This window comes from Brachyistius frenatus, unplaced genomic scaffold, assembly GCF_029030835.1.
Source record: "Brachyistius frenatus isolate BFR_SWC_R1_liver_20210118 unplaced genomic scaffold, ASM2903083v1 Contig_28, whole genome shotgun sequence".
In the NCBI taxonomy this organism is placed as follows: Eukaryota; Metazoa; Chordata; class Actinopteri; family Embiotocidae; genus Brachyistius; species Brachyistius frenatus.
This window is the reverse complement of record NW_027210627.1, coordinates 4,405,182-4,419,871: the sequence shown is the minus strand read 5'-3', so window position 1 is coordinate 4,419,871 and position 14,690 is coordinate 4,405,182. Positions and strand designations below refer to the sequence as shown.

Here is a 14,690-nt window from a genome sequence, read left to right as displayed (position 1 = left end):
GCCTCACACTCTTTGAACCGAGAGATGTTGCCGTGTCCCAGATGGGTGCATGTTTGAGAGTGCGTATACAGTTGAGCTCGTTGCTACCACTAACAGTCATTCAAAAACACTTTTGGCTTAAAGCCAGGAAGGAGACGTTATCAAATCTTTCAAAAGGGATGTTCAGAAAATGAAGAAAGGGAAGTTTCATGTCCTATGGATAGATTGCATGACTGACATTGTACATTGTACTTTTACCTTCTTTTAAAAAAAAAAAAAAAAAAAAAAAAAAAGGTTTTCTTAATCACTGCTAATTTGACTCTAAAGTATAAGAAATCCCATTTCAGGCTATCTTAAATGTTACTGAACAACTTTACTCCTCAGCATCCCACATCACTGTTGGAAGAGAAAGTGGTGAATCTTCACTTCCTTGTAACGTTTGGGAAGAAAGAACTTTTGACTCATTCAATGCGTCTGAAAGATCTTTAAATCGATTTAACTGGCAGTAAAATAGACTGAAAGAGTCACATTCATCTACAAAGCAGAAGTTCCAGTAAGTTAAGTTTGTCGTCCAGCTTAATTCACTGAAATATGACTATATGCTGCCCCCTTGTGGAACAAACGAGCCTATTGCATAATGAGTAAATGTATTTTAATAGTCACAATGTCAGCAAACACAGCTCAAGATCACAGGTAACACAGACTTTTCTCTCTCAGACAAAAGCATTAAGATGTTTGTGGCAAGAAAGAGACATTTAATAATATTTAGTGTTGTGCCAAAAACATTTTTTGGAGTTGCTGAGGGTTTCTTAGTTTTTACCTCGTATCTCTACATGTATCAGTTTGTTAATAGTCACGTGTGGCATAGCAGTAGATACAAAAAAATGATTAAGAAAGAGAAGAATAAATTAAAAATACATTATATGTAAACAAATGTATATTTTTACAGCATTACAACTTTTACCCTCTAAAAAAACCAACCGGGACGCAATGAAATATATCTGATTCAGTTGACAGGATAAACAATAACTAGCCATTAAAACTAAATTTCCTTCACAGTTAAATGTGTTAAATGGCGTCACATTTATTTGTGCAGAGTCAGTCGGCATTTTAAATATGTTCTTCAGCCTTTTCTCTGCGCCCGTCGTCTCTCAGCCTTCTTTCTTGGGGTATTTTTCTTTGGCAAGTCGGACAAAGTCGTCGGCGCTGTCGAGTGACACCAGGCGATCCTGAGGGAAACACGGAGGAACATCAGAGGAGTGGAATGAGTGATGATGGTCGGAAGAGACAATGTCAACAGAAGGGGGGAGAGATCAAATGGAAGACAGGAAGCGAAAAGGAAGTGAAATAAAACAACAACTGGTCATCAAACTGACGGAAGAGTAGTTTTAATGCGAAACACAAGAGGTGCTTCGTGTTCCACCGGGCGTAACGGCATCAACGTATCATGGCAGTATTCTGGGAAACCTCCACTTAACTGGACATTGGTATAAGGGATACGTGTGTGTGTGTGTGTGTGTGTGTGTGTGTGTGTGTGTGTGTGTGTGTGTGTGTGTGTGTACCATGACAAAGAGGTATCTGCTCTGGTGTTCTGTTCCAGGAGGGAACAGAGAGGTGTGTTCCAGCAGCTGTTTCAACAATTCAGTAGCTTTTTTAAGATGTTCTTCATCTCGACCGAAGCGATTCTGTTTGTTCACACACAGCAAGGCGTCCACCTCGCACTGATAACCTGCAGCGAGACGAGGAGAAAAACAACGGAGGAGTTCGATTTTTCAACACAAACTCGCATCAAAATGTGTCAAGGCTACTTTTGGGGTCACGCCCGCAAAATGTATTAGTTTCACAATATTGTCCCCAATTTGCGAGATGACCTTGTTTTTTTTTCCCTCTCCCCCCTAATGGCCTTTGTTCACGTTACGCGAGAGTCCAACTCCTCCTCATCATCTCAGGGCATCAAGCAGCGCTGCCTTGTCAAAGCCTGCAGGCATCTCAGACGTATGGACGTGCTTTAGGTTGAGGCACTAAATCCATGGGGTTCAGCAAAAGAGCGTAATTTGGGTTAAAATACAGACATGACATACTCTGGTTCAGTTCTGTATACTATACAAGGTGAATACATTACGTAAGTTTACATACTTGTGTCACTTGAAATAAATCCATGTGGATTTCTGTTTTCTCACGGGCCTCAAACTGCAGCCTCGTGGGGGAAATTCCCAAGTTTGACCCGTCCAACCACCCTCGACCTTCTTCAACAACCCGCTCGCAAACTAGACTTCTCCGTTTTAGAGCCATTATTGTGAAATGAATACACTCTGTGCCTATGACACATTTTGATGTCCGACCGAGTGCTTTCATGATGTCCTAATTACTATCGGTAGACTGAATGGAGCAGCAATGGACCGAAAAGAAAAGGAACCAAAGTGTTTCACCGAGCCGCAGCAGAACTTTCTTCCATCGGGCTCGGACCTCTCGTCTGGCATAGCGCAACGTGTGGATGTCAAAGTTCAGCTTCTCCCATTCCTGTCAGCACACACACACACACACACACACACACACACACACACACACACACACACACACACACACACACACACACACACACACACACGTATGAGTAAGAATTATACAACGGTTCCTTCTAACAGACGTGAAAAGGAAAAGGAATAGTGGTAGACTGACTGGATAACGTTGCCACACTGCTAATTTAAAGCCTTACTCAAATGAACCGTTAAATGGACGAGGTTGCAGAGACTTTACTGTGGATACTCAACATGAAAAATGATCACAAGTGAAGCTGGAGATCAGGAGTCTCCAACCGGTATTGGTTGTATATGTGGGTGTTGAGTATTCATTTCTTATTTTTCACATTAAAGAAACGTATTCAGCTGGTTTGGGTGGAGCTCAGCTATGTGAATACATGTCACTGAACACGAGAAGCTCTCAGGAAAAAGAGGTCGGAGACCTCTGCTGTAGATTCTACAAATGTCCTACTTTATTTACTGGCCTTGTTTATCCCTCAGTTCTTAATTGCCTTTTAATGTCGACCCATTGTCAGTTTGTTTGGCCTGATAGTGTGTCACAACAAGAAGGCAACGGTTCAGTGAATACTCTCTCTGACTGGCCTGCCAAGCTGTTGGCCTAAATCTCCATTAAGGAATTCATTTATTAACACAATGTGCCCACTGTGTCCTGCAGCCTGCTATTCTCATCATGAACACTGTCACATGTTCAACAAACTCTCACGGAGTTGGACTGAGCTGCAGCCCGAACATTTGAGGAACCAGCCTCAAAGAGATGACCCCGGTGCGATCCCTCCGGAGAGACATGGAGTTGGACTCGTCCAGTTCTCATGTCACAGAAACAGCAATTAAAGTAAATAAAAATGATTCAACATACTCTAATTTAATAGATGCGGGTCCTGCGAGGTACTGAAGTTAGCAACAGTTCAGTGGCGTTCCTGTTTCAAAACACCTTTCTGCTCTCACAAAATGAATCCCGGAGAATAGACACAGAACATGGAGGGACTTGTCCATTTTGAACGAAGAAACATCTGAGGAGAAGACCTATATGTACTTGAGTTCCCTCTACACCCCCCAACAGGGTTGTTTGGTCTTGTAGTTTGAATTGATGAAGCAACTGTACCTTTGTGTGTGTGTGTGTTTGTGATAAAAATCTGCTGAACAGTTGTTTATGGAAAGCCACAGTATTAACTAATTCAATTAATTTGACTGACAACTCTCCTAAAAAAAAAAAAAAAGGAAAAAAAAAAAAAAAAGGCTGTAATACTTGATGAGAAACAGAATTTTTTAAATATTTTTTTTTTTTAACTTTTCTGAATTATTATGTTATCCCAACCAGATGATACAGTATATTTGAGGCTTTCTTTAAACCTAATTTTGTAATTCAAGATTTAAGCACAGGGACAAACTTCTGGCTCCCTTTCCCTCATAATTATGTGAGCATCGGGTCAATTTCTTCTAACGTCATCCTTTTGATATGGTTATTTTGGAATCTAGGTCAAGTTCATTTACCGATGTGAATCAACATGCAAGTGAATCAAAGGTTTCTTTGAGAGTCAACTCTGTACGTCTTCTGCCTGTATTCGATTATTGCATAAGAGATCTCCAGTGAAACAGATGTGGACGAGAGCCTGAGTTACTGAATTACAGTAGCACCACCTGACACCAGCACTAGTGTGGATTTTCTAAAATCATCTTGCCGCGAAAAAATACTATAAATGTTTGTTCAGGTGTAAATGTCAAGTCTCAGCTTAGTTCATTTGCCAGATTCCCGATCAATAAAGAACTAAAGCTCTATTGACTCACTGTAATTGTGTCGACCGCAAACATGTTGTCAAATTAGTGTAATTCTTCTAAATGTCGGTTGCGGGTCACATATGTTTGCAGCTGGTTACCAGAGAACGTGCCGTGAAAAAGATGAAATGAATACCTTGAATGATTACAGTGGTATTCTGTTTCTCGTACTTTTGGTTTCATCAACAAGCAAAAATGTTTTATGTTTAACAGTAAATTGTCACTTATTCTCAACAGCATTCAACGTTCATGTACAATGCTATAACCATGAAGGACTTTAAAAAAAAAAAAAAAAAAAAAGTATCCTGTGCTGTGCCTAGATTTAAATCCATTCTCTGGTATGTTAAACACACCAAGGTGAATTGTTACTTTTTTCAGCGTTAAAAACAAAATCTAGCAACATGTGATGTGTCTTCTTTGAGCAAATATGCTGCTGCTTTGGTGAATACGCATGTTTGTATCCCCTTGCGTTACGAGCAGCGTGCTTTCCGTTACCTCTGTGGCCTCGTCAGCCCGGTCTCTCATGCTGATGAAAGCCTGTAACTCTGTGTCCGACCCTCGTCTGACGGGAGATCCTCCGTCTCTGTTCGTGGAGGCCCACGGATCCGCGGGGCTCCTCCGGCTTTCCCGCTTCTTCCGCGGCGTCTTTCTGGAAGGCGGCGGCGGCGGCCCAAAAAGGCTCTCCTCTTCTGTGTTGCTGTCGCTGGACTCGCTGGGTAGCTGTTGTCTGGAAGTAGTGGCGGTGCCCATACTGCAGAGAAAGACACGGCATGTTATGAATCTGTAACCCTTCCGGTCGACTTCGATGTAAATGATTGAAGATTAAAGGCAGGACTTCTTTTTGTGGAGCGCCTCACCGCAAAATAGCATCCTTCTCTTCTCTGTTGTGTTTCAGATAGTAGCGACAACAGCAGATGGTCAACTTGGCACCCATTTGGGCCTTCCTAAAAGTTCTGGACAAAAACTCAATAGGCTTTCCAATGATATCCCACAAGAAGGTCGCAGATTTCCTCCAGAATCCTCGAGATCATGTCCAAACTGAAAGCGGTACAAATTCAGGCGACATCCTAACTTGTTACGGTCTTCCTCCCCCCGGCCTTGCCCTGAGTGAGGGCTGTCTGTCAATTACATTATCCACGTGAAAAGAAACGGGCACAACAACAACACCACACACACACACACACACACACACACACACACACACACACACACACACACACACACACACACACACACACACACACAGACAGCAGTTTAGGAATGAATGGCACATTTATTCAGCAACTCCTGATGGTGCAGAATGCGGTTGCAGAGGCACAACTTTCTAGCTCCATCGCTGCCTGCACAGATGTGGGTTTTTACTCTGACGTGCTGTTTGGAAATTGGAAGTCTTTAATCTGGTTGTGTCAAACGTTTCCTCTCATGCTTGCAGGGGAAAAAGCAGAGGGTGTTTGGATGAAGACAGCACTGTCTTACCCACTAACTGTCCTTTGTGATGTCACCTGTCATATAACTTTATTGACACTGCATAAAAGTTAATATGCAACTAATATTTATCATTTATATTCCCTCAAGACGGGCGTGTGTTTACAACCGCGTCGGCCGGTAAAAACGGCTGAAAATGCTGTTTTGTCGAAATGGTCACATGTTGATTGGAGATTGAAGGTCACCGAGCTGAAAAGTTACTGGAAGTGACTGACTGCAGTGTCCCTGCAGGGAGAAGAGATCAATTAGGTATTGAAGTAGCTGGGAAAGAGTAAATGAGCCAACAGAGAACATGGCACTTAAATCCTGTATGTTGGGATTGTTGGTGCTGATATGCAGCAGATTAGAGACTTCTCACGGGGGAGTCAAGTTTTCTGTTAAACCAAAAGTTGTTGTTTTTGTCAATGCTCAGCAGTTTTAACTTTTTTCCTGTGGTGCCAACATCAGGTTTGACATTGTTTTTGTAAGTGAACAATCAAAATCATTTTTATTGGCCAAGTCTCTTATTACACACAAACATGTTGCTTTGGTGTGCTGTAGTTCTCAGTGTACATCCAAACAAAAAAAATGTTTTCTTATTAATTATAATCTTTTTTTTTTTTTTTTTGCATTCAGTTTAGTCGAGATGTCGGAATCGACATCTAATTACAACTACACTAAATATCACCCTATGGATGAGGTACGAGCGCTCTTCACTGTAGAAGGTTTCAAAGCTGGAATTTGTTTAGTTCCTGCCCTGAAATATGTCAAAACAGCAAACCTCACCGGAGCACCGGATGTTTTATTGCGAATAAATCTCACGCACCTTGTTCTTCCCTTTAACTTTCACTTTATTCGTTGGAGATTACAGATAGACCTCGGCCAAAGCAACTTTTCACCACAATTATCGAACCTAATTGTCATGCCGATCACCCTGAATTACAGATATACAGGTGGATGGAAGATGTGGAGGGAGGGAACCCAGCACTGGTCTCCTCAGTGGTGTATGGACACACCTTCGAAGGAAGGCACATGACGCTGCTGAAGGTATTTCGGCACTTTTACTGCCTCTGTTGTGGAGGTAAAGTAAAACAATAAGGGTGTGCGGCGACATCTAGTGGTTTGTGCCAACCTTTAACTATTAAAGAAGGGGTTCAAAGTTACACTTTCTGTTAGTCACAATGACACAGCTTAGGACGCATTGAAATTCCACTGTTATTGCAATTAGCTACTGGTCAACATAATTGACTGAGCAATCCATACGAAGCTTCTGTAGAATAAAACGTCTCCTCCTTTCCAACAGATGAAAACAGGAGTCCGTGGTGTAACTATTTTAACTCCGGGGTGGGGAGGGGTGGGGGAGGGCTATGATTTTAGTATTTGGTCAACTTTTTAAGATTGTGTTCCTGATGTTATGAGAAGTTGTTTTACAGGTGGGTTGGCACGAGGGCAAAAGAGTCTCGTCTGTTTTTTCGAGAAGATTTTTGTGAAGCTCAAAAGCCTGAAGCAACGTATCAGAAAGAAAGCAGTCTTCTTTAAAGTCTTGTCTTTTTTTTTTTTAATTCACCAAGTACTGTTTTAAACACACAAGAGACATTAAGACCAGGTGATTTCTATACTACGCGGATGGGAATGTGAGTGTGGGGGTCGAGTATTTGTGGGAAATTGGAAACCACATAAGAAGTAACACTAGAAACATCCAGGTAGACGGAGAGTGTTTCAGGGTGGGTTTTTACAGTACCTGCCCTTTCGAAGGGTGATTATCTGATCCACAAATCAGTTTGAGGATGTGTCATTCTTTAGGGTTATTAAATTCAGACACAGCAGTTGTGTATGGCACCTTTAAATCCTTCACTCACCCAACATTGTCATCTGCTGTTCATCTCCAGTTGGGACTAGGACACTCAGAGGGCAGAGAGAAGAAGGTTATATGGATGGACTGTGGTATCCACGCTCGGGAGTGGATCGCTCCTGCGGTTTGCCAGTGGTTTGTCAAAGAGGTTCGCGTACTCTCACTTCAACTATATGCTCGCGCATTCCAAAGGAAGCAAACGTGACGTGTATTTTAAACTCCCCCTTTCGCTTAGATTCTGGACTTATATAAAACCAACAAGAAGGTGGAAGAGATGCTGCAGAATCTTGACCTCTACGTTACACCTGTGATCAACGTGGATGGATATATGTTCACCTGGGCCAACGATAGTGTGAGTCCTTAACTCGACGGACACGTCGGCGCGCTGAGCACGCGTGTTCAAGATGAGACTCCAACGGACTCCGCAGCTTTGTTATAACTCGCTCGAACCGACGTCCGTGTGTTGTTTCCACGTAGACTCGTTTGTGGAGAAAGTCTCGTTCCCTCCCTCCTCCAGGCAGCTCCTGCTACGGTGTTGACCTCAACAGAAACTTCAACGCCAACTGGGGAAGTGAGAGAGTTGCTTACGCTTTCAGACGTCACGTTACGCTTTCAAACGGTGCACATCATTTTTCAGTGAAACCATGGAAAGCGGTTACTCGTGTGTAACGTGTTATCATATTCGGTCGAAGTAAAACGGGGCTCGGGGAGGTGAGGGGCTGGGGGGGGGGGGGGGTAGTTACTTTATTAATCCACAAGGGGAATTTTTTTTTCGCTACAGCAGCATACAGGAAAGCAATAAAATAATAATAAAATAATAAAAAAGCAATAAAATAAAATAACAGTAAAAACAAAAACAAAAAACTCATTTATAAAAACTCATTTGAAAAAAAAAAAGCGTGTTCTCTAACTTTGCTGTTTCTTCCGTCAGCGGTCGGCGTGTCGTTCGATAGTTGTGAAAACACCTAGTGTGGGAAATCAGCCGGGTCGGAGCCGGAGGCCAAAGCGGCGATGGACTTAGTTGGTAATTTTCTATCTTCCTATGAAATCACACGAAGAACGATCACAACATGTCGTGAAAACGTGAACGTCGAAAGCTCACGTAATGCGTGTAAAGACATGACCGATGTCGTCACGGAGGTGTTGCTATTCTTTAAAGGAGCAGCGTGTCAAATTTAGCGGCATCGAGCAGTGAGGCTGCCGATTGCAACCGATTCCTCTCTCTCGCCCTCAGCGAGCTTTCGCGGCATTCACGCTGCGTTTTCTTCAGGAAATGCACATTCTGGTTCGTAATAAAGATTCCAAAATCTACACTTTGCAGCATGCGCACGAAATATTATGTTCCCTTTCTGCCAGTACGTCCCCCTAAATCCTACACACTGGTCCTTTAAGAGGTGAACGTGATGCCATTTTGATAACAATCACTTGTTTTTATCTGTCTGAATCTGCAGGTGAGCTGGCTGGTGAGACTTTGTGTTTCCTCACCATCCATTCCGCTGGACAACTGCTGCTCCTGCCGTACGGCCACCCTCACATTTCTGCACCCAACTACAAAGAACTGGTGAGCGTCTGTCGTTATCTGAATTTATATTCCATTAAATTAAGTAGCCAGGTGAAAGACAAAAAAAGTCAGAAATCTACTTGGAGGATTTTCAAATGAGTTTTTTTTTAGTTTTTTTTTTAATAAGTTTTACTACATAGTGAAAGACATTGTTTTGAAAGATGTTAAAGTATCTAAAAGGTCTCTGCCAAGCCATGTCGTATGAAGTATTCTTCACCTCTTTACTCTCGCACTGTGCGCTCACTTACTCAGTCATAATGTTTTGTACAGGAACCATAATGCCTTGGAAGAGTGTGGTCTTTTAGCGGACAAACAAAAGTTGTGTATTTAGTCTTTGTGAACTGTGCAGGTTTCAGTCGGCGAGGCAGCCGCAGCAGAAATGAAGAAGTTACATGGAATGAGCTACACTGTAGGAACATCTCCACAAATTCTCTGTGAGACTTGCACACACACACACACACACACACACACACACACACACACACACACACACACACACACACACACACACACACACACACACACACACACACACACACACACACACACACACACACACACACTTGAATTGACTTTTACTTTCCCGCTTCTTGTCCCAAAGAGATGTTGTTATCTTCTTCACCCTCAGATCCAAACTCGGGTTCCAGCCGTGACTGGGCTCGTCTCATTGGCATCCCTTTCTCTTATACCTTTGAGCTGAGGGACAAAAGTGAGTTGGACAGCAGTAAAACGTGCTCTATGTTGTCATCGGGTCAAGCACAACATTCTGGCTTTTAACTCAGTAATGTCTTGGTATCACTCTGTGACCCTCCAGGCGAGTTCGGCCACTCGCTACCAGAGGAGCAGATCCAGCCGGCCTGCGAGGAGGCCTTCGCAGGAGCTCTCTCCATCATCACATATGTTCACGACAACACCTTCCACAACCGCACCTTTCCTAACGGTGGCTCGGCCACGGTTTCTGGGAATGTAATGATGATTTGGAGCTGTGCTATAACGGCGTATCTCGCCAGATTGGTGTTGGTATAAGACGGTGGAAAGGTAGGGAGAGACATTTGTGGGTAAAAGGAGATGGTACAGGTTCTGATTGTGGAGGGCCAGCTTGCCTGTGTTTGGATTTTTTGGTCTGGGCATATGAAGACAGACGTTAGCTTCAGGAACACAATCCAAAAACACAACACAGCATTACATAGAGCAGAAATATTCAATTCAACTGCAATCTGTAAGGTATAATATTATATAATAATAAGTATAATATTGTCTTTCTGACAGAGGCAGTTGCAAAAAGTCATCATTAGGGTTCATCAAGACATAATAGTTTACTACATTATTAGACTATTCGTAGAACTTCTTTTCTTCTTTTTTTTTCCTAAAAAAAGAGACCGACTGCACATCAGTTGTTTTCAGTGACATGATGGTCATATTGTTCATGCTTTCCACAGGAGGTGGCAGCATCACCTCATTTTACACACCACACTCGATCCCAACAAGGCTCGCTGAAGGAGTTTTTATAACATCATAATTACCTCTTCTGCCATTCTTGTTTTATCATCACATCTGTTTGTTCTCCGTTCTCACATTAGGTTGAATCAGTCATCACAGGTCAGAGAAACACATTTTGACGGTGGTGCAGTGGTTAGCACTGTCGCCTCACAGCAAAAAGGTCCCGGGTTCGAATCCGGTCCTGGGCCTTTCTGTGCGGAGTTTGCATGTTCTCCCTGTGCTTGCGTGGGTTCTCTCCGGGTTCTCCGGCTTCCTCCCATCATCCAAAAACATGCACCTCAGGTCAGGTTACCTGGCGCCGAGCTAGTGGCAGCCTGCTGCAGCATCTCCCCCCTGAGAGCCCCCCTGCTGTAGCGAAGAAATTTCCCCTCGGGGATTAATAAAGTGAAATAAAATAAATAAAAAAAATGTGCCTCTGTGCATGGTTCCTGTGCATTTTTAAATCCTAAAAAAAAAATGCTTTGAAGTTGCAACAGTGAGGAAATACTTCAAGATTGCCATGAAAATTGATATTTCAGAAATTAAAGAGATCCCTGTCACTGTCCCGGGTCAGTGCAGTATTCACTGTTATACATGGGGACAAAAAAAAAACATAAATGTAGACAGCATGAAAAATATATGTATCAATCAATGACTTTGAAAATGTGGTTATTTGATCATCCAAGAAATTAAACATTACACAGTTTGTGTAGTTTTTCACCATTAATATGTTTCTTTTGCACTGCAGTGATTCATAGGTTGCACTACTGAATCTGTTTTTTTTTTTATCCGTCCTAGTTTCTAAACGGGACCTTATGTTTCATTACTTGCTGTACTGTACACGTTATCCACTCCACCAACCAGTTCGTCGAGGAAATGACTGTGGAGTTTGGGGGCAGCTTTATTATTCGTAGCTGGTAATTCAATTTCAGGTGGCATTAGACTTCTACTTCTTTCGCAGATGCTTTTAAAATGGTATTCTAACCACGCATCGGGAGGAATACGCTGCAACCTGTAGAACCAATGGAAATCAGCCACAGATCAGAGAGTTGTCATCATTTACATCATTGTTTCCTGAAACTCAATATGGTAAATTCTTCCTTTATTTTTAATAGCTTTTGTTTTTCTGCCACGGAAAACACATTTCGGCTTTCTATTTGAAATGTTTTGGTTGGTTGAAAAAAAACAACCAACCAAAAAAACCAACAACATTAAAGTCTTTATGTTTAAATTTACTTGCAAGCTTTTTGCTGAGACATTTCGTTTTACAGGTTTTCCCTCAAACATCCTCTTCCTCCCTCTCTTGCTGTCTGAGATTTATATTTCCAGAGTGTATTCTCCTGCTTCCTCAGTGACTGCCAGACCACCGTTTTTTTTTTTTTTTTTACACACACTTGGCCAATGACAACGTGACATTGACACAGTGCAGTTGAATACCTTATGTGAGGGTGAGTGATGGACCACTCACCCTGATGGCTGTTGCCTAAAGGTAGGTAGGAGTATATATATATATGTATGTGTATGTATGTGCACGCACACTTTGTATTTGAGCAGCAGTGGAAATAGAATTATATTCCAACCTCGACAGAACAGAAAGACGGGTCAAACACCAGGGGACGGAGGGAATAATAAGTAGGTACACTGACATACACACATTCAGATACAACCCTTCGGGGAAGAAACTCTTCGCCGCGCCATCACTTACATTCATGAAAGATACTCACACATGACTTGGTGAGGCAGAGTACAGCTTCCTGACACACACACACACACACACACACACACACACACACACACACACACACACACACACACACACACACACACACACACACACACACACAGATTCAGAGACACGGATTGAAAGTGATTATAATTCACAGTGAAGTCTGGCTGGTTTAGTTCATCCATCTATTTTTGTGTGTGTGTGTGTGTGTGTGTGTGTGTGTGTGCGCATGCGCGTGCGTGTGCGTGTGGTTGAGCACTCATCAGGGTAGCAGGGGAAAAACACACCGTTGGACGTATAAATCACAAAGATAGGGGAAGAGAGTCGAAGAGGAAGGAGAAGCCCAACCAACAAGGAATAGGTGAATGAGGAACAGATGATAGGAACAACGCCTACAGCGAGACGATGAAACATTCACATGTCAAAATATACAGGACAACGTGTACAGGATGGCAGTGTGAGAGAAATCTGAGCGGTCAAACTGCAATGATTTACACGAAGATCCTCTAAGGGAAGAAAGAATCACTTATTTCCATTAAAAACAAAGAGTTAAACCTAATCAGACTATAAGGTGAATTATCGCAAGTCAACAACTTTCTAGCTCTCAAGTTGTGCTGCTATCGCTATAGTAATTGATTCTTGTTGTTCTGGGTTTTGTACCCTCATGGTCGAAATGCACTTATCGTAAGTCGCTTTGGATAAAAGCGTCGGCTAAATGAAATGTAACGTAGTGTAATGTAAAACCAATATTTCAAAAGGCGGATTCAGCATGAGAATATCTCCTCACGGTCTGCCAGCTGTTCGTTCTGCGCGTGCTCCGAGCATGGAGCCAGAGCCTTTTTGGAGCTGACCCCTAGTGGCCCTCAGTGGAATTGCAGTGTCAGGCACTTCCGCATCAGCCCGACTTTTCCGACCCGGAAGCCACGTCCACTGTAAATATAGTGCATGCCAGTGTGCTGAACTGCACAACATAATCACGACGTCACGCAGAAGGCCAAAGAGGAGACGGTCAGAATAACAAAAAGTAAAAAAAAAAAAAAAAAAAGTGCTAAGAGACACTATTGTTGGAGAAACCTCCGGGAGTTGAAGGGCATGAAGTCGGATTCGGAGGTCGTTAACATTAGTTTACAGAACTTTTACAGAACCAACAGGTCACTATCATTCTGTCCTGTTTGCTAATGTTGGTGATAGCCATTCCCGATTGGTTCGTAGCCAGCAGCTACCTGCGTCACACAAACGCGCAATTCAAGCCAATTTGCTATTTTTTTTTTTTTTTTACTTTCTTGTATTTTAGAAGCTGTGTTTGTTGGCTTGCGCGTTGTTTGTTTAATGTTTTAGAGGATAATGTTTGTTTTTCTTCACCCACAAGACGGAGACATGTGCTTCCACACCGGGTCAGTCCGGACCACCCGGCCCAGGTGTTGGTGTTCTTGCCCCGGTTAATGAGCACCCATGAAGCTTTGGTTAGGAGAGCACGGGCTTTCTGGAGTCGGCTTCACAAGTTCGCTCAGTTTAAAGGTGAGCGTTTGCGAAGTGGGAATATTGAGCAGGCACCTCACAAGTCTGCATCACTGCGTAACTTTTGCTTGCTCTCATATGACCCATTTAAAATGACGAGAACAAGTAATGAGATACATTTCAGACCTGAAACCTGATGAATGTTCCGGTAATGTAAATCTAAACAGAATATAACTCGAATTACGAAATGTTATACCATTAACTTGCATCCATTTGGTCTACGTGTGTGCAAACACAAATCTACTTTTCCGATTTTTTTTTTTTAATTCTTTTTTAACTCCCATAAAAGTGTAAGTTCTGGGAATGCGGATACTGTTCCTTCCTGATTACACAGATCTTCATTAAACAGTGCAATAGGCTCATTCACTTTAAAGTTTTATTGGTTCAACCCAACTTATTTAATCACTTGTCCAAAACTTGGCAGTAAGAAAGATGTAAGGATTCAGGACAAGTTCTAGTAATGGATTTATTAATAAATGATGCAACCCAATTCTGCTTCTTGATTTCACAGACAATTTTGTTCAGAGCATCATTATTGATGATGTAAGTGGAGATTCAAACCAAAAGCGATGCTATGCTGCAGTGGTTAAAGTTGTGTTATTTATGGACAAAACAATACAGAACAGCCTGTTACAGTGAACCTATAAACAAATCAAATGCCAAAATACTGCTAAACACAGGCTGAATATTTACAATTACACTGTTTCCATAAATAAAATAATCGACTAGGGCGTATTTGATTAGCACACAGTCTGGCCTGTTCCCAGAGGACAATCCATTGTGAAGTGTTTCGACATT

General features: G+C 42.3%; 1 protein-coding gene and 1 pseudogene across 1 annotated transcript; one reads left to right on the top strand and one right to left on the bottom strand.

Annotated features, from left to right (window-relative positions):
• Positions 1–1,130: 1,130 nt before the first annotated feature.
• LOC138621007 (melanoregulin-like) lies at positions 1,131–5,226 on the bottom strand. The gene is made up of 5 exons (XM_069698723.1): positions 5,150–5,226; positions 4,788–5,043; positions 2,409–2,499; positions 1,542–1,708; positions 1,131–1,208 (listed from the first exon to the last, which is right to left on the bottom strand). The coding sequence occupies exons 1-5, from the start codon at positions 5,224–5,226 to the stop codon at positions 1,131–1,133; spliced, it is 669 nt and encodes a 222-aa protein (XP_069554824.1).
• A 366-nt stretch (positions 5,227–5,592) lies between these two features.
• LOC138620993 (carboxypeptidase O-like) lies at positions 5,593–10,195 on the top strand (annotated as a pseudogene).
• The last annotated feature ends 4,495 nt before the right edge of the window (positions 10,196–14,690 follow it).